At 39.3% G+C, this 19,467-nt stretch overlaps 1 protein-coding gene and 1 long non-coding RNA gene across 3 annotated transcripts in view; one reads left to right on the top strand and one right to left on the bottom strand.

The window, feature by feature from the left end:
- The window catches only part of LOC134224843 (uncharacterized), a 25,123-nt gene extending 8,758 nt beyond the window's left edge, over nt 1-16,365 (top strand). The window contains exons 2-10 of one of the 2 annotated variants that reach the window (XM_062704466.1): nt 561-701; nt 770-918; nt 2,434-3,110; nt 5,807-5,920; nt 5,974-7,181; nt 7,241-7,469; nt 14,278-14,898; nt 15,243-15,497; nt 15,610-16,365. In XM_062704466.1, the coding sequence (XP_062560450.1) occupies nt 561-701; nt 770-918; nt 2,434-3,110; nt 5,807-5,920; nt 5,974-7,181; nt 7,241-7,469; nt 14,278-14,430 (2,671 nt within the window). In that variant the 3' untranslated portion in view covers nt 14,431-14,898; nt 15,243-15,497; nt 15,610-16,365. The remainder of the gene's footprint in view (nt 1-560; nt 702-769; nt 919-2,433; nt 3,111-5,806; nt 5,921-5,973; nt 7,182-7,240; nt 7,470-14,277; nt 14,899-15,242; nt 15,498-15,609) is intronic. The other variant, XM_062704476.1, reaches the window with a different exon arrangement.
- LOC134224859 (uncharacterized) lies at nt 16,312-19,467 on the bottom strand. Its single transcript, XR_009983085.1, has 2 exons — nt 18,004-19,467; nt 16,312-17,947 (listed from the first exon to the last, which is right to left on the bottom strand). It is a non-coding gene; the product is annotated as an uncharacterized LOC134224859 (long non-coding RNA).

Genomic DNA, 19,467 nt, shown 5'->3' with positions numbered 1-19,467 from the left:
ACATGCATCGGACGATTTTACATCACATTGATTTACATCGCTTCGATTGCGCAGTTTTATTTATTACGTCGACAGAAATTACATCGTTTCTGTTTATTACACAGCAAGCTGTCGAGTACATCATGCAGTGTAATATTCAACAATCGATGGATTTAGCTGGTTGCAGTGATTTCGATGTAATATTCAATAACTTTTTTTGCTGTGTAGGGACACATCTGTGGTACTTGTACCATGGTACAAGAGTACAAGAGAAATTATTCCAAGACTATCTTTGATAAAGCCAATAATTGTTATGTACTATGGTACTTTTACCCACCAGTGTGTCATTAGTATTACATTCATTAGTTTTTAATTACAATTCGTTTTAAATTTTATACGCGGGATTTTTAAAATTGCCGCCCTATACTTCAACATGAAGGATTTAGTTGTTTCTCACCATTGCATGTTTTCTTCTTTTTACTTCTCGAATTCGTCTATATTTCATAGAAACAAATGATTCATTGTGCTACGAAATGATATTTGAGCGTGTGGATTAATTTCAATGTATTTATTTTTTAAAGGTTAACGCAGTGGCTTCATTTCTGTGATCAGGTGGAAATGCGTGAAGCAGTACAAAGGAAGGATGGGTTCAAGTTCCGGCATGTATGCTCAAAGCACTTTGAGAGGGCAGCATTTAAGAATCCATTGATCGTATCTTTAGGGTGAGTAAAATATTTGGTGGTACGTGTTTTTTGTTTTACTCAACATTTTCTAATTCTATGAAAATTAGATTAAAGAAGCATGCGGTTCCCACTATCAAAACGCTGAACCCCACCGCAGTGGAGGACAACGTATCGGATTACGAGTCACAGTACATCGAACTTTTAAGCAGCGACATGACCGTTGATACTGGTGTTGTTGAAGAACAAATAGATTATGGTAAGTTAAATGCTTTGTACTTCATTGATACAGTACTGACTACTACCCACATAGATACCATTCTCGAGTTCAGATCGTGCCATCGTGTGCATTCCATGGATACGACGACTTTTAAGGCCCAATGTCCACGTAGCGGTTTTCAAGTTGCGTGCACGCCGCGTCACGTAAGGTACCCAGCATCAAATTGAGTAATGCAAACGTATACGTGTGCACGACAACATTTGAAGCTGAGTGGACGCGGTGTGCACGCAGCTTGAAAAAACGCTACGTGGGCATCGTGGGCCTTAACTGGTTTTCGGCTCCTTCTTGAAGGCTGTCTAATATATCTCGTGCTGTATGGGTTAATGCCACACACAGTTTTCTATAGCATCCTAACAAATATTCTACGCAGCTCATAAACTCTGAAATGCTTTTTTCAACGTCCACGCTTTGGACCCGCGAGTTAACCCATGTATTTTCTGCCAAAACGCACCGCTGCATTCACCATTGTAGATGAGCCTTCATAAGGACCATCGGAAGAATCATAGTTTTATACATAGCAAATTTTGTTTCCATCTGTATTGCAAGACGTAAAGCTGGTTATTTCTCGCATAAATTTTCAAAAGGTCGTAGGTAACATTTGTTTCATGAATTTGAGTATTGCAATCAATAGCTTTCATATTAAAGTATTGATTGCAATACTCAAATTAATTCATGAAAAAATGTTACTGAAGAAGACGTTTATTGCGATCGTTAAAGGATCCCGGCAAAACGCGGCAGTCACTCTTCCTGGCAATCTGAATTGAAACCTTGATCCCCTGAAGATTACTCAAAATCTCATTCCTAAAGCCAGAAAACTCGGCAACAGATACCACAATTGGCGGAATTCTTTGCTTCTTCGCATGAATCGAATCACCTGGGCTAGAGGTAGATTCGATTTGCTCAATTTCACCATGAATCAAATCGAACTGATTGAACAATGTTTGATGGGAGAAAAATTATTTAAAATGTTACAGTTAGAAGGAACATCTGAAGTCTCCAGCTTCCTTCTAATTTTTCAGTACTTTGGCAGGACGGTCTTGAAACCTTGTTTCTTAGAAGGAAAAGAAGAATTCAGCCCTTCCTCTTGTTTTTATTAATGCGCATTGCTGATCGTGGAGTTGTGGCCTTCTACGAGGTTTTTTCCCAGAACGGTGTCCCTACAGGATTACCGCCGCTTATCGGAATTTTATTTCCGCAAACGGGTCCAACGTAAAACGAAGACACGGGTCCTTGCAAAGATCGTTACGGGATCAGTAGGTACAAATAGCGCTAAGAAGCACTGTTGAAATTAAAATAGCTTCGGGTAGTATTGAAAACTTCCTTCCGCAAAGAGAGAAAAGCACCGCACAGCACGAAAGCACGATGCGGTCTGACTCAAGGCTCGCTATTTTTTGGCACTTATACATTTATGCTTACACTTGGCAGTAGTGCCATGTCATGAGTGCAGGCGAAGTGAATAATAAGGATTTCACAAAATGTTTCGTTTTTTCTCAGCTGTTTACTATCGTACGCTGTACGAAAATGAAGTGGCGAAGGTCGAGATTCTTAAAAAGCAGTTGACGGAAGCTAAAAAAGAAAGAAGAGATTGCTTACGGCTAAGCAATAAACGTAAAAATGCTTTGTATAAAAAGATTTGTCAAATCCGCGCTTTAAAATTGAAATTGAAAGAGAAACAAAAATTAGAAGGTAACGACAAGATGCTTATTAATGCAGTGAAGACTAATCCGGTATTGCAAGAATCTTTAGAAAATGGATTAAAAAACAAATATGGCAGAAGGTACAGAGCGACTAGATTTCTTGCTACACGGCAAAAGTTGGCATCAACTGCATGCTACAGAAAATTACGAGCTGCAAAGGTAATGTGCCTGCCGCATCCAAAGACGGTAACAAATTGGCAAAGTAAAGTACAGCTGGCTCCAGGGTTCAATAAGGAAATACTTCAACGTATGTCTCTGAAGGCAAAAACCATGGCAGAACCAGAAAAGGCTGTAGCCATTTTAATCGATGGAATGGCAATAAAAGGAATGATCGATTACCACGCTAAGTCGGACAGATTTCATGGATTTCCGGACGATGGTGCCCCTAAGCACATCAGCGGAGATGACGAATTAAAACTGGCAACCGAAGCCGTAACCATTATGGTTAGAAGTGTACAGTCCACCTACAAGCAGGTAAGAATATATCAAAATTGTTAATTCATAGTTAAGTCAAAGTCAATTTCAATCAAAACCAACGTAGAAAATTATAGAAATTCCAAGACCAAAGATAGCCTAAGGCATACTACCATAGGCTGGACATTTAGTAAATCATTTAATGTACACTACTATTCTAAGTAGTAGAGAGTTTGTTTAAGTAAAGGAACACATATTGCCTTTCCTATGAGTATCTTTGCGTTTTCGAATAGAGTTCGCCGCCGTACCAAACTGACTACCTACAAAACGCTCATCAGATCGGTCGTCCTCTACTGGTTCGAGACCGGAACGATGATCGTGAAGGACCAAAGAGCACTTGGAGTTTTTGAGAGGTACGTCCAGGAGGCGCTTGAACCACGAGTTGCATCAGCTGTTGGGAGAACCATCCATCGTCTACACCGCAAAAATCGGACAACTGCGGTGGTCCAGTCACGTATAGCTTGTATAACGGATAGCTATCCGGTGGAAATGGTTCTCGGCCGCAATCTGGTTACTCTGTTATGTGTATATGTGAGAAAGTTTGCAGATTAAATCGACACTGTTGTTTCAAAAGGGCCTAAGTCACAAACGTGAACATTGACAGAAACGTTAGAGCCGTTCCACGGTATTTTTGACTTCCATTCGGTAGAAGCCGCGGAGTTCGACCAGTTCCCAGTGGTAGTTAACATGGAGCTGCTCTAAATGAATGAAATTTTCGTGAGAAGTCAATATCAACATATGTTTACGTTTCCGACTTTCGCCCTTATGAAACAATAATGTCGAAATAGGCTACTTAATGTGATAGCATTGTGAACGAATTTTTACATTTTTTTGCCTTTCTCGTACACTAAGTGTACGTAAAGGCTATAATATTGCTACAAAAACAAAATTTTGATAGGAGCCCCGGAAGGTCGATTTTCATATACCGATCGACTCAGCTCGACGAATTGAGGCGATGTCTGTATGTGTGTATGTATGTATGTGTGTGTATGTGTGCATGTGTACAAATTTTGTAGACACACTTTTTGGAACTTAGCATTATCCGATTTACTCGCAACAAGTTGCATTCGATTGTTTGCTATTGAAAATTGGCTCGATCGGACATTGAATTTCGGAATTATTGAAAAATCATTGTTTTTTTCCCAAGGGTCCCCCCTTGGAAGAAAAATTCAAAACCGAAAAAAAAAATTTCCGAAAATGGTGGGAATACATTTTAACTAATGCAAAAACATGCAAACTGATCGAAAAAATGTGATCTATTCTCCTAAAGAGCTTTTTTGACCTTTCTAATGTGATTCTTTCAATATATTTTATAATACACGAGAAAGGCATCATCACTGCTAGGTGGATTAATCTGGGTTTTTTATTTACAGGTTATAGGTTACTTTCTAACCAGCGGAACACTTGGAAGTGAGAGGCAGGCAGAACTTATACAGGAAGCAGGCCGGTTGATAATAAAAGCTGGATTCCATCCGGTCGTGTTGGTCATGGACCAACACCCGACAAACATTAAAATGGCAGAAAGATTAGGTGTAGGAGTAAACAATCAATCATTCACAATTGATTCAACGGAAATTGTCGTTATGTATGATAACCCACACCTTTTTAAGTCTGTACGGAATAATTTATTCGCCAAAAATGTGTTGTTTGACGGGAAAATAGGATCTTTTAAACATATTCGAAAACTTTACCTCAAAGAAAAAAACAAAACTGTACGTCTAGCTAAAGGGCTTACATACAAAGGAATTAATCTGCCACCTTTCTCCAAAATGAATGTTCGGCTAGCTACCCGTACATTGAGCAGGACCACAGCAAAGGCAATTGAAACGCATGTAACACTGGGAAGCATGCCTCGTCAGGCGTTATCAACGGCCGAATTTATATCGTTTATGGATACTATTTTCGATGTTTTCAACTCTCGATTCGCCGTGGATTCGATTAAGGTGTGTATTTTGTTTAGAAAATGACAACTAATATAGTTATCCGGGAAAATGCGATCCTCTTGAATATTTTTAAATATTGTCGCCGTAGCACCAAGTTAGAATTCGGAAGTCGGGACTTCCGAACCTAACTTTCTTCCGAAGTTTTATTTGTCAAACTAATTGATGCGTTGTTTAGGGCATCTTTAGGCGAATCCAGCGCACTACTTCCGAAGTTGGAAAAGTTGCCTGTATCTGGAGAAAAATCCAACTTCGGTATAAATTTATTCCGGATAGACAATATTTTTTTCCATTATTTTTGGAAGGTCAAGAAAAATCTCCAAAAAATTCAATAAAATTCAGAAGAAATTATCCAACAAACCGCGCAAACCGCTCCAACAAACTCGCAACAAACCGAAAATATGTTCAATGGTAATGATTTTAATGGTTGTTTACGTTAAAAATATTTTCGTCGATTTCTAAAAAAATCGCCTTGTGCCTTTAAGGGTTAATAAATACTACTTGGTAAAATGCATTTTTTCATAATTGGGTCGCGAGACATATAGAATGTTGCTAGGTGGGTCGTATACCCAAAAGTTTGGGAAGCTCTGGCTTATTGTATTTAACTGAGCAATAGTTCTTCAATGCCGTGTTATGGTATGATACCAGAATCCGGTATACTCGAGGCAGGGAACAGTTATTGGTTATCAGGTTAAGCCATTTTATGTTGATCGCTGTATTCTAGAATTTATATATATTTCATTTAATTTCTTATAGCCTTTGCGAGCCAGTATTAGTGAGAATAGTGAACACTGGTGTTTCTTGGAAGAAGCCAAACGCGTTCTCGAGAACACCCTATTTGTTCCAGCTGATTGCTTTGACCCAGAAACTGTGAGTTACATATTTCATTTTGCTAAATTTGGTACACGAATTATATTTTTTAGGCATCCGATGAAGCTCAAAAGCGACTCACGTTGTCCCAAAGACAACCTCCCTGTATTGCCGGCTATATCCATAATATCAACGCTATTCGTAAGCTTTGGAGGATAGTCTATGATCAACATGGCTTCTCAACATTGCGAATGATAAATGTCTGCAACGATCCACTGGAAAATGAGTATGGGAAACTACGGAGAGCATGTGGAACGAATGATGCTCCCAACGCACATCAGTTCGCAGCAGCTTTAAAATATAGCTGCATAGAAAAATCTCTAAGCTCCGACCACAACTCCAACTGTATACCAGATAATACGACAAATTTGGTAGATGAACAGTGTACAGATGAAAGTATGGACGTAGATCCGTTAGCAATCGATGAAAGTTTCTTGATGTGCCGCTTTGAGCCATTGGATAAAGACTTTGAATTACCCGATTTGCTGGAAACTAACGCGTTGGTTTATGTCGTTGGCTACGCGGTGACAAAATTAAAACATGTAGCATGCCAAGATAGCTTGAAAAGACCCTACAGCAGTGATGAATCCCTGGATGTAAATTATACATTTTGCAAGTACAAACAATACTTAAATGCAGCAGGATTTATATATCCTAATAGTAAAGCACTAGAAATTGGTGCTATACTTTTAATAGCTCTGAAGCAAAAGTTTTATAAATTTTTGCTTGAGTGCCGCAATGGTGTCAAAATGAGACTGAAAGAATATGTAGATTACGAAGACTTCAAAGAAATCTGCTACACATGTTTTTGTAAATTTTGTGATATCCTGTTGAATACCTTTTTCAACGGCCAAACTATTAAAATGCAGTCTATTTACCAAAGAAAACAGCGTAAGGCAAGAATCCGACGTAACGGAAAAGCACGGCGTATGGATCTTCCCATTAAAACTGCCAAAGTGAAAAGGAAAAAAGATAACTTCAAAGGTTACCACAACGTTGATAAAACATGCCAAGAACAGAAAAAACTGAAAAGGGTTCGAGCTGCAAGTACCTGCATCGAAGATCCTAAATGTAAAAATGCCAGACAAAATGAATCCGAAATCGAAGAAGCGGGTCCCAGTGCAATATCAGACAAAAACCCAGATACCACCACCAAAAAGATTATTGATCCTGAACTTCAAAGGATGAATGTCATTACAGAACAACTGGAAATGTTGGCTGCTGCCTTTCCAAGGCCTATCATAGTTCGCGTGGAGAAAAAGTAATTATTATTTATTTGATAATGCGTAAAAATATCATACTAAATAAAGTTATTTCAAGGGACTGTTTACACATTCCGATTAAGGATATACTCGATACATATGCTGAATATACGGAAGAACTGACTCAAATTTTCAACCGGTATAAAGGATATAGTGAGCGGCATCTACGATCTGTAAAAGATTTGGTAAATTGGGAGGAAGTATCATCCATATTCACTGATGAACAACAATATGCTATGGCGTTGTTCTTGGATGAACAATTGGTTCCACTGGATCAAAAAGGACAGGTATGTAATTATCCACTTAAAATATAACCAAAAATTAATTCGAATAATGGAGACGAAAAACGGACACTTTGAAACATTTAATTCTACATTGATTTTTAAGCTGTTTCGAATCGTCAATAGTTGGCTAAAGACAAACTGGTGGAATAAGTAGTATTGAACAAAATAAGAACTATTCCAGCGAACATAATACGCACTGAAACCATCATTTAGAGATATTTTTTCAATAGTATGTATACATTGTATATTCACGAATTCGAGAAGAAGAAACCATGCAATGGTGATGAACAACAAAATCCTTCATGTTAAAGTATAGGGCGGCGATTTTAGAATGCCCGTATAAAATTTAAAACGAATTCTAATTAAAAACTAATGAATGTAAATTACGAGAAAAATAGAAAGCTGTATTTTGAATGCGTTCCTTATGTAGCTTTCTATTTTTCTTGTAATTTACATTCATTAGTTTTTAATAATGATGATGGTTTGTTTTTGAGGGATATTAACTCAGGCGGTAGTTTTTAATAAGAATTCGTTTTAAATTTTATACGGGCATTCTAAAATGCTCTATACTTTAACATGAAGGATTTTGTTGTTTCTCACCAATGCATGTTTTCTTCTTTTTACTTCTCGAATTCGTCAATGGTATTTCACCAATTTGTCTCCGTCAGCAGGGTTCAAAATGTCTACGGGACAAAATTTTTTTTTTACGAGAAGGGCTAAAAGGGATCAGTACAAAAGGCCGAAGAATAAAAAAAGGCCAAATACAGACCCCATTCAATTTTAGCAACACGCTCGAAACACTTATGTTGCCAAAATCGGATGGTTTTTATTTTATTATGATACTTCACATTGCTTCACTTATTGTGACACTAGACACACTGTGACACTTTTTTACGCGCATTTTGAAATCTAAGCGATTTTTCACATTTTTTTTAAACCGAGGTCTAACCAATTTTTTGCACGAAAATTTATTTGCTATTTCTTTAGGTCGGCTTAGGGATCTAACCAGTTTTTTTTAGAGGAATATAAGATTTGTTTATATATGTTTATTGCTCTAAGCATGGAAAAGCACCTGGGAGTGGCATTCATAACAATTTCAACCTCCTCTTCTTTTCAAACCACTTTACAATTTCGGTGCACTTCCAATGAGAATTCATTCTCTTTAAAGGAAGTCCAATAAGTTCATCAATACATTCTTATGCTACTCTCAATGAGTTATAATCTATAAATTACTACTAACTAATGTTAAATGCAACTCAACACTATTCAAGTCACTTCATGGGCAACGTTAATGAATGATCCTAGACTTAGGGGTCGTTCAAAAATGATGTCACAGGTTTTAGGGGGGGGGGGCAGGTTGTCAAATATTTTGTAACAGTACATGTACTAGATACACAAAAAAGTGTGACCGGGCGTGAGGGGGGGGGTGGTATAGAAATCTCAAAAAATAGTGGACGTCATATTTGAATCGCCCCTATACCATTGACGAATACATATACGAATTCGTCAATGCCTATACCTGGTTTTTAAGCAATATATATTATATATATAGTCATAATCATAATAGCCCTGTTTGTCTTTCCGGTGACTAGCCAACCAGATGCAGCACGCGGGGAAATTCTCACAAAAAATAAAATATTTGACACTTCAATTCAATTTTTATTATCAGATGCAGAAAACAAAACCAGTGACAACCAGACACAGCGTTTGAGGAAAAAAATCACAGACGTTGAAAATTTTTTTAATGTAGAAAAGAATCTATAATTCTCTGCGTGAATAACTCATGAACCGTTTATATTAAAAACTTGCCACGGGCGCTACTGCATCCAGAAATAAACTAGTATATATATATATATATATATATATATATATATATATATATATATACCTGTGTTCAGAATAATAGCAGCGTCAAGTTGTAACTTTTTACCCCGATGACCAACTGAAATTTTGGTAGTGAACAACAAATATTTTGAAATTTTCACATACTATGTATCAATTTTTTCGAGTAACGCTTTCAAAAATTACGCACTAGGTCAAATTGTTCAAAATAATAGCAGTTTTTGTTTTGCAGTTTTGTAGCAGGAAATATCAGGAAAACTATTGATTGGAATGTTATAAATTTGAATTCAGGTGCTGCAAGACACTAAGTTTATAATTTAAAAAATACAAATTGTGGAATTTGACATTTGAATTGGCCAATATATCAAAAACGAGCAATGGGTAATGTTTTCAACATAACCGCAAGTAGACGTAGGACTTGTATAAACGTAACGTACCTATTTACATTGAACTTCTAACTTTTGGATCTATGAAGTTTGATTATAGTATTGATATTGAAAACGACAACTTCCATGCTGTGTATAATTATTAGCAATTTGTTTATTCAAAACTTCTGGAAATAAAACTAATAATTAAATACATAATTAGAATTGCTTTGTTTAAGCCCTTATTTACTCAAGCAAATGTAGGGCATTTATAGATTTCTTATTGATGATAGTAATTGGAATTAAAAAATTCCATTTAAAAAATTGGGCAAAATGTGCTATTTTAGGGGAACTGTCCCGTTTTCCAAACAAAGAAATACAGCACCAATTTCGTTGCTTCTTTTTGCTAACATGCGTGCTTATTGATGAAAAAATCACAACAATAAGAAACAAGTCAAGGAGCAGTAACCCTACTAAAATAAAAGAGGTACTGCTAATACATCAATAAAAAAATATTTTTTGATTCCAAACTCCGAGTCTACGTCAAGTTTAATAATACAATTTCTCAGAAAATGAAAAACAAAGAACAAGATAGTTTATTTAAATATTCTTCTGGAAATTATTTTTTTGCGGACTTTTTTAAAACATTTACATGTAATACAGCGAAATATTCTAATTTAAAATGGGTATTAACACTATTGCTGATTGTGCATCTTTAATTGCTAATGCCTTCTGCAAATAAATGAAAGTAATTATTTTAATCAAATTTTTATTTTCATCAGCGTAGTTGATTTTTTTTGCTGGGGAATCAGAACTGTTATAGTATAACCATGTTTTAATGTACGTGTCGTTTAGTACCAAGAACAACTTAACATTTGGTCAGTCCAGTGGCGTAGCCACGGGGGTGGTTTTGGGTATAAAACCCCCCCCAAAGACAACATTTTTGGAAGAAATTTTTTTTTCGAAAAAAATTTTTTTCAGAAAAAGCCAACCTCTCCCCCCCTAATTTCCTGGCTACGCCACTGGGTCAGTCATATGACATGACTCGTACCCATCCCGGGATCATGTGGAATATGAAACCAATCACCTGCATGAGCAGACGGCCGTGAACTCCGAGCGATGGGGGATTGCATCCATCGCGACCGACACCACTGCATCCGACCATCATCAAGCACAGAATAACAAAAAAATGCGCTCACTTCTTTCATGCATATTCGAAGACCCACCGGCAGTTCACCGCTGGTGACTGCATGCTGTCGCTGTGTAGGTAAACAGCGAACGAACGAACAAAACGAAAAATGCGTGAGCAAAAAGCACGTCAGCACGCGCTGCTGTCGCTGTCACAAATTGTAATGACTCGCACACGGCAGGCACTGCTTCTTTTATACACACAAAAAATCTTCCGGTAGACCCGAAGGCCCGTGACATACCGCATTCTGATGTCCGTGCTAGGAATGCACGGGATTGGTTACATATAGAATTTTTACTGTCTTTGACAAGAATTGAAATTTTTAATAGCTTATCATTAATAATCTTGAGTTTCAATGAAATAGACAAAATGGTGGAGAGCGTCCGAGTTGATTGATATATAAATCTTAAAAATCCATCGAAAGATAAAGGCGCTAGTAACGTTCAAAATCTTCCCTTCCAGCGTAACGCTCTCGATTTCCAAAAATCTAAATGACACCCAGTATAGTAAAGAAAGACGTAAGTCCTACGTCAAAATAAAAACTGCACATATATATATATATATATATATATATATATATATATATATCTATATATATATATATATATATATATATATATATATATATATATATAATGCTTGCACGAAAATTGAGTAATCAAAATGTTTTTTTCTTGGTTTACTGATGTATTAAAAACTCATCTTCATTAAATTCTAAAATCTCATGGACGAATGAACGAGCCCAAGGTAGATTCCATCCGGCTTGTCCTCCAAGAAACGATTTGATTCGATTAGCCACGCGTTCGCACTGGTTCACTTTGTTGATCTGACGAGTTTATTCGGATACTTTCGGCCGTTCGTGTATTCGGTCTTCTGTTTTTTTTTCTTCCTAAGCAATGGAGGGGGAATCTGCTCAACAGATATCCTGGGTTGACCAGGAAGTGCGGGGTTAGGGATCACCGAGGGAGGCAGGACTACATCCCCGACCCGCTAAACCGTTTCCATTGCCGCCAAGCCCATAGTCCCTTCGGTACAACCAGAAAGTAATGCTTCAAAGGGGGGCCAGTGCACAACGCACCCTCGAGGTTAGCTGCGTGTCCTTGCAGCACCGAACATCGTAACTCGCTTTTTTTAGAAGAACACCATGGTATCGTGCCAGCGCGTTGCCGGCTTTCCAGGTGGCCTTACCACGCCCTATGTCCTCGGAAGGTGGGAAGGGTCGACTTCGCGCCTGCTTCCCTCTGCACGACTGGTATCAAGAATGATGATGCCGCGTGCACCCCAAATTGACCTTTCTGCGATAGGGCCTATTCGCCAGCACACAGAGGGACTTGCCGACGCGGTGCCTACGCCTGCCTCAGCCTTGACGAGGACCCCTTTCCGTCCTCGGGCTCGGAACCCGCCTGGTTGACTGACGCCGCGAAAGCGACGATACCATGTTGTTCTTCGCGCGGTCACTTGTTCGATAAAAGGATCGAGTTCGACCACAGAGCATGACCACCGGTATGACCCATGAAGCCGACTCCGATCTCTTGGACCACCTCTTATTTGCGCCTGAACTAGCCATCCTTGAGTCCACGCGCCATCTTCTGTGTAGCTCCGAGACGATTTGGGCGATAGCCGATAAAACGGCGTTCCAGCCAACTTCATCTTTACACATCCTCCGAACTAGGTTGTCCGGGGTAGTGTCCAGACCACATGTGGCAAGCATGTGGTCACACATTGCGCGAAAATTTGAGCACACGAACAACACGTGTTCCGCCGTTTCCTCTAAACCTGCGCACACCAAACACTCGGGCGAGGCCGAGCAAGCCAGCTGCGTTACCTGCACTGTGATTTTGCAGCACGCTTTAACGCCGGGCACATCGAACCTCCCATGGGGTGCTTGCTGTTCACAGCTTTGCTGGAACAAATCAAACAATTGGGAGGGTTCGTGCAGCATTGTGCCTTATGTCCCTCCAATCCGCAGCGTCGGCAGAGATTGCTTGTGTCAGGGCCTTTGCAGTCCCATTGCTCGTGCCCCGGTTCCAGGTACTTGAACCAAACTTCGGGTTGCTCGTATATGCCCACAGGGCATACCGACCATCCCACCTTGACGCTCCCTAACTTGACTACCTTAGAGGTGTCCGCTGCAGATAGCCGAACCAATGCTACCTGCGTCCCTGCCGGACCTTTCCGTAGCCGAACGGCTGCGGTGGGCGTCTCCACTTCACACTGTCGCCGCAGTGCCGTGACGAGCTCTTCGACTTCGGTGATCTCGTCCAGGTCTTTAACCCTTAGATTCACCTCCGTAGTGAGTGCCCTCACCTTGACCGTCTCGCCTAGAACTTCCTCCGCCAACTTCTTGTAGGCGGCGTCCTTTGCGAGACGCCCCGCTTCAGCTCGAGGATCATCTCGCCCATCCGGGTACGTCTTATTCGACGTACGTCGGCGCCGAGTTCGCTGAGCTTGACGTCACTCCTCATCGCCTTCAAAACATCCGAGTACTTAGCCTCGTCCGCCGTGATGACTAGGGCATCGTCCCTGGAGCGATTGGCGCCTACCCTAGACTTCTTGCTACCCTCATTCGCCTGGGCCTTCTTTTCGGCCCTTGACGTCTTCGGTTTCCTCTTGGTCTTGACCAGGGTCCAGGAGGCATCATCCCCCTCTATTTCCCTGGTCTGGTGCGGCTGAGAACTTTCAGCCTGCCGTAACCCCTTACCACCGTCTTTCCTGAGTGGACGGACCTTTCCAGGTCCTTCCTCCCCCGGTTTTGGAGGTACCTGGCCTCTCCGCGTTTGGAGTAACCCTCCGCGTTTTGGAGCGACCCCCAGGGAGCTCATCCCCTGGAGACTGTCTCCCCCGTTTTTGTGTCTGCTCCGTTGGAGCAGTCACCCCCGACGTACCCGCAAATACTTGAGCCTCAGTCTGGGTAGACTTTGGTACCACCGTCTTCGCTGGCACGCCTTCGGTCGATTCGACCTTGCCCGAGTCCGCGAATCCTTGGGCCTCAGTCTGAGAAGACCTCGACTCCACCGATTTCACGGGTTTACACTTGGCCACATTCGGTCTTCTGTGCTTCCGGCCTTTTGTAGTAGACCCGTAAAATCATAAGCAGGGAAAAATATTTCGTAATAAAATCTAAATTCATTATTTAGGGACCGTTCACAAATTAGGTAATGCTGAAGGGGCAGGGAGGGGGTCAGGTCAAGAGCTACGGTGCATACAAAAAATATTAAAAATCTAAAATCGTCCATATTAAAACGCAATACAACGGAACGGCGACGGAAACGGCAAATTTGACAGAAAATATATGGGCTAACTGTCAAATTTTCCGGCCGTTCCGTTGTATTGCGTTTAGGGCTAAACGCTTCGTAATTTGTAAAACAACCCCATAAACATTTAGGTTACTAACAAATATTTCTTGTTCACACAGTTTACAGAATTCATTGATTCCGTTCTTATTTTTGAATGGGGATTGCGAATCTTCGAGAAAACTCACAAATTTTCTTCCCGAAATGAAGCTTTATCTCATATATCAAACCAAGAATTAATGGCCACGTATGGCGACGATAGCGAGGAAGAATAGGAACAAATATTCTACTCAGCAAAGTTCTCATGCTGCAAACCAAGAACCTCTTCCGAAACATGTCAACTGTATCCATGCCCAATGCCTGATAAAACACATCTATCATAGAATGCTTGAAGCAAAACGTTCATCAGCAGGCTTCCGATCTCACCGAAATACGGCACATGCCACCGAAGAAACCACGACTTGTATGAAGTAATGCTATTGCTTACTAAACCGCCAATCCAGGAGGAAGACTAGGAACAAATATTCTACTCAGCAAAGTTCTCATGCTGCAAACCAAGAACCTCTTCCAAAACATGTCAACTGTATCCATGCCCAATGCCTGATAAAACACATCTATCATAGAATGCTTGAAGCAAATCGTTCATCAGCAGGCTTCCGATCTCACCGAAATACGGCACAAGCCACCGAAGAAACCACGACTTGTATGAAGTAATGCTATTGCTTACTAAACCGCCAATCCAGGTAAATGACCAGTACACCTGATTCAAACCTAAATAACTCCAATGACAGTATGTTCATTTTGATAACCATTGCTGCACACGTGTAGCATGAAAATCGCGCCAATCTCCAATGTTTTATTATTGGGGGAATATAAATGTTGCAAAGGGTAAATGAAAAAAGTTATCTTTTACGATGTTTTTCGAATTTTTTTATTCATTTATTGTCCATGTTTGTAACCAACTGATAATCAACAGGAAAAATGTTTTCCAATCATTCATATGTATTAAAAACCAACTGGAGTCTCATATGTATTGATAGTCGCGAAAATGTTCTAATGTTTTAACTCACGTTTCTCTCTTCCATAGGTTGACAAAAACAGGAAGCGGGTATCCGACGAAGCCATAAAAAAGGATAACTGCTATCGAAGCAGAAGTTTGCACTATAATATTTGGAGAAGACAAACACGTGGAATACGCATGTAGAAAATTCGGAACCGTCGACTTGCACAACGAAACCGTTAGAGTGCCAACTTGTTGACGAGGGAAACAAGCAAAAGACTAACTGGGAATCAACTAGTAGAAACAAGAGAACGATCAGGATTTCAGTGGATGCATAAAAGGGTAAGTCAAATTCTTACGTTCGATAATTAGTCATAAATCTCGCTTAACTTTTCAAAAGGAATAAGCCCATTTGTTAGTTTCGAAAATGTCATTCAAGTTTTTCTTTTCATAGGCTGGCAAGAGCAACCTGAATGGAAAATAAAGCCGCGTCTGGTGTAATTGCATAAAGCTGTGGATCGTCAATACTCTCCTCTCCATCAAATGCTCAAAAACAACGTACGTTAGCTGGTTTCCGACGACATGTATGAATCAATTCTATTGCTGTCGAACCAAAGTGACCTCGCGACAATCAGCACAGTTGCAAAGAACTGTGCATCATTGATGTCTTTCCATTAAATGCGTGAACAAAAACACTCGTCAGCAACATGAATTCACTGACATTACCGTGAATATACGAAAGCTATCAAAAGACGCGGAACAAACAACATAGAGACGCCCAACAGTAAATGGAACAGTAGACTGCAGGAACGGGTCTTCTACAAAAAGCCAAATATGCTTGTTAGGTCTGTAAACTGGATACACAACCATAGAATATTGCTTTACAAAATTGCGAGATTGAATCACCTGTAACTGTTTTTTTTTTCACCGGACCCAGAACCTAAGTACATATTTGTTATTTCGCAACCGCTGTATAATAATATAATTTTATTATTAATTCAAAGAATGGAAAACGAGTGATACAAAAATACTGTTGAACATCAACAATTTTAATTAAATATAAGTTTTATTTTAAATTATTTTATCAATTGATCCAAATTCATTATAATTAAGTTTTAATCTTATTTATTTGAGTATAATTTATGTTTGGCCTCAAGCTCGTTTTATTTAATTTTAAATTCATATGAATAAAATATCCTGTTAACACTAATATTTTGGTGAAGAGAACATCATTTTTTTATTTTTTTTATTCGAATGATTATGTTAATGATAGCGTTCACTAATTACGTAAGCACTTGTGGGAGAGAGGGGTCTCAATCACCTACGCTACCACCCAATGAATCAATCAATCAAACCAACTAATCAATCAATTAATCAACCCAATCAATCCCTCAATCGTTCAATCAATCAATAGACACAATCAATCAATCAACCATTTCAATTAATTTATCAATCAATCAATAAATTATTCAAACAATCGATCAAGCCAAGCAATCAACCCGATAAATTAATCACTCAACCAACAATCATCTCAATCAATCAATCAATCAATCTATATCAGTCATTCAATCAACTTAATCAATAAATTAATCAACCCAATTATTCAATCAATCAATCCAATCATTCCATCAACTAACAACCCAATCAATCATTCATTCAATTTATCAATCAAACCCTATCAATCAATCAATCAAACAATCAACCCTATTCAGAGGTGAACCAGCCAAGAGCTGAAAGCCTCTTTAATAAAGAAGAAAAAAAATCAACCCAATCAATCAATGATTCATTCAATCAATTCTTAAAAATGATTCATTTAAACCAATAAACCAATCAATCAATCGTAATCAGCCGAATCAATCAATCGCAATGAACCCAAACAATCAATCAATCAACGAATTATCAACCCAATCAATCAATCAAAGTAATTGTCGTTATCAGAACCCAATCAACTCAATCAATCGATCAATCCAAGCAATCAATCAACTCAATCAATCGATCAATTAATCTATAAATCATTCATTTAATCAATCAACTGCTGTCATACGCATATTTGTCCCTGGGAATCCTATGTACATGGGGCAGTTATGCGTATAACGGCAGTCCATCAATCAATCAAGCCTCAACCCATTAAATCAATCATTCAATCAGCCCAATCGCAATAGCAGTCAATCAATCATCCAACTTTGTGGGTAGTGTAAAAAAATCCATTCAGTTTTTGTGGTTCTTGTATAAGTTGGGCCCTCCCTAGCCGTGCGGTAAGGTACGCGTTTACAAAGCAACTCTAAAAATTCGATTCCCGATGCTGAACTAGGTTTTATTATAATAATATTTGCTTTAAAATTTTGTGTTGGAATTAGAAACAATTTTTACTTATTTTCTTCAAAATGAACATTTAGATTGCGGAGATGAGCCAGCATAGGGCTGAAAGTCTCCTTAATAAAGACATAAAAAAATTGGGTTTAATTGTAATGCAATGTTCCAGTATTATTGGATTGAACCGCTACCACCATACTGATCAGACAACTTCACAATCTGATGTGGCACTGCTAGGCCACAGCGAATGGAACTTTGTATTGCATATTGTCCCTACCAGTGCAATAACTCAGCAGCGCGCAAGTATTGTGAATATACACCAGCACGCGTAGATCAAAATTTTACCACCATGGTATTATATTATTACCACAATTCCTGATTATCGTGCTGTCCGGCTTCCGATGCTCTCTGTCACAAAATAAGGAATTTTCTTGCACCACTTCCGGTAGGATCTTTGCTGCTCCGAACCATGTAGTATCCTGTTATACATAGCAAAAATAAATATCACTGATAAATTAACATAAGGGTATCTTACCATGTTCATTTTTGTCGGCATATACCTACAAGGCATTTGCAATTCCAACCGCACTGCTAAATTGAGGAAATTTCTTGTGGTCGATTTCGGTGGTCTACAAGTCGCACACCAACTGAGTTCTTAATCTTTCCTCTTCCTACGGTTCGATTGCTACTACGACTGCTCTATACAGTAGACAAGATGGATCGGTTCGATAATTTTTTCTTTGTTGTTTCGGACGGCACGGTCCACTCGTCTCGATTCAATGTTTTTTGAATCAGAGAATCACCATCAGAGGTAAACAAAAATGGAAATGACAACTGTTGTCAATCTGACGTGATTCGAATTGAGGGGCTTCTCAATGGTCGAGTGATTGTAATAATTGTAATCCGTCACTCCCCAGGGGTATATAGTGGTGCCCGGAAAAATGGCCACCCCTCCGTCTATGTATTCGTCAATGCTTATAGTACTAGTGAGTGTTACCTTCCATATTACGTCGATGAATGGTGAAAAATACGTTTGGAAATTGTTGGAAAATGTATTGGTTTTAATGTGTATATACGGGGCAAAATGAGCCACCATTAGGGGCAGTATGGGCCATCCAAAATGTTTTTCTGAGAAAGAAAAGTGTTGTAATATGGATGAATATAGAACAGTTTGGAGTATTCTAGGTATACAAAATGAGATTAATAAACCGCACAACAGCGGACCGAACCGATTTGCCACTCTTCACCGATTGCACAGATACATTTCAATGAATTATTGGCAGTGACTGATTTTCTACCCGCCACTGTCACATCCAGGCGCTATAGTACATATATGTGCAAAATAGCCAGCAAGAGTTAACCGCCAGAAATTTGTATGGTGAAAGTCATCTAACGCGGGTTTTCTCAAAATAAGAAACTTTTCATGAAAAACTATTTGGTACCGATTATGTAGGAAAGTGTCCGCTACCATGCCTACCAAATATTTTTTTGATGAAAGTGCTTAATTTTGAGAAATCGAACCATAGATGCCTTTCGCCATACTGATTTTAGAAAGTTAACTCCTAGTGTGCCGCTGTAAGCACGCTCAAAGCAAGCGATTCATTGGTTAAATACCCCGTTTCGATCTGACCTAGAAATCAAAATCGAAATAACATGGTGCAAATCCGGCCGGATTTATTAAGGGGGGTCCTGGGTCAGGCGCAGTCAAAAACGGGTCATTTTTATTTAAACCATTGATAAATGAACGACAGCGCCCAGAATGTTGATGCAAACGTGGTCAATCATCATAGACCAGCAGCAGACGTTAGTTTTGATACAATTGAATCACCAGGACATGGTTCCGGATGTTCCGAGAACCTTGTTCCCTGGGGTAGTGGACACTTTGATGTAAAACCCAGTCTTGCGACATATCAAACTTCATGGTTTTGGAAGACAACCTCGATAGATGAGTTTTTGAAAAGTTTTGGATACATTGGACACGGCCGGAAGTGTTCCCGGG

Source organism: Armigeres subalbatus, chromosome 1 (genome assembly GCF_024139115.2).
Source record: "Armigeres subalbatus isolate Guangzhou_Male chromosome 1, GZ_Asu_2, whole genome shotgun sequence".
NCBI lineage: Eukaryota > Metazoa > Arthropoda > Insecta > Diptera > Culicidae > Armigeres > Armigeres subalbatus.
Note: the sequence above shows the minus strand (reverse complement) of the source record. Positions and strands in the feature narration are given on the sequence as shown.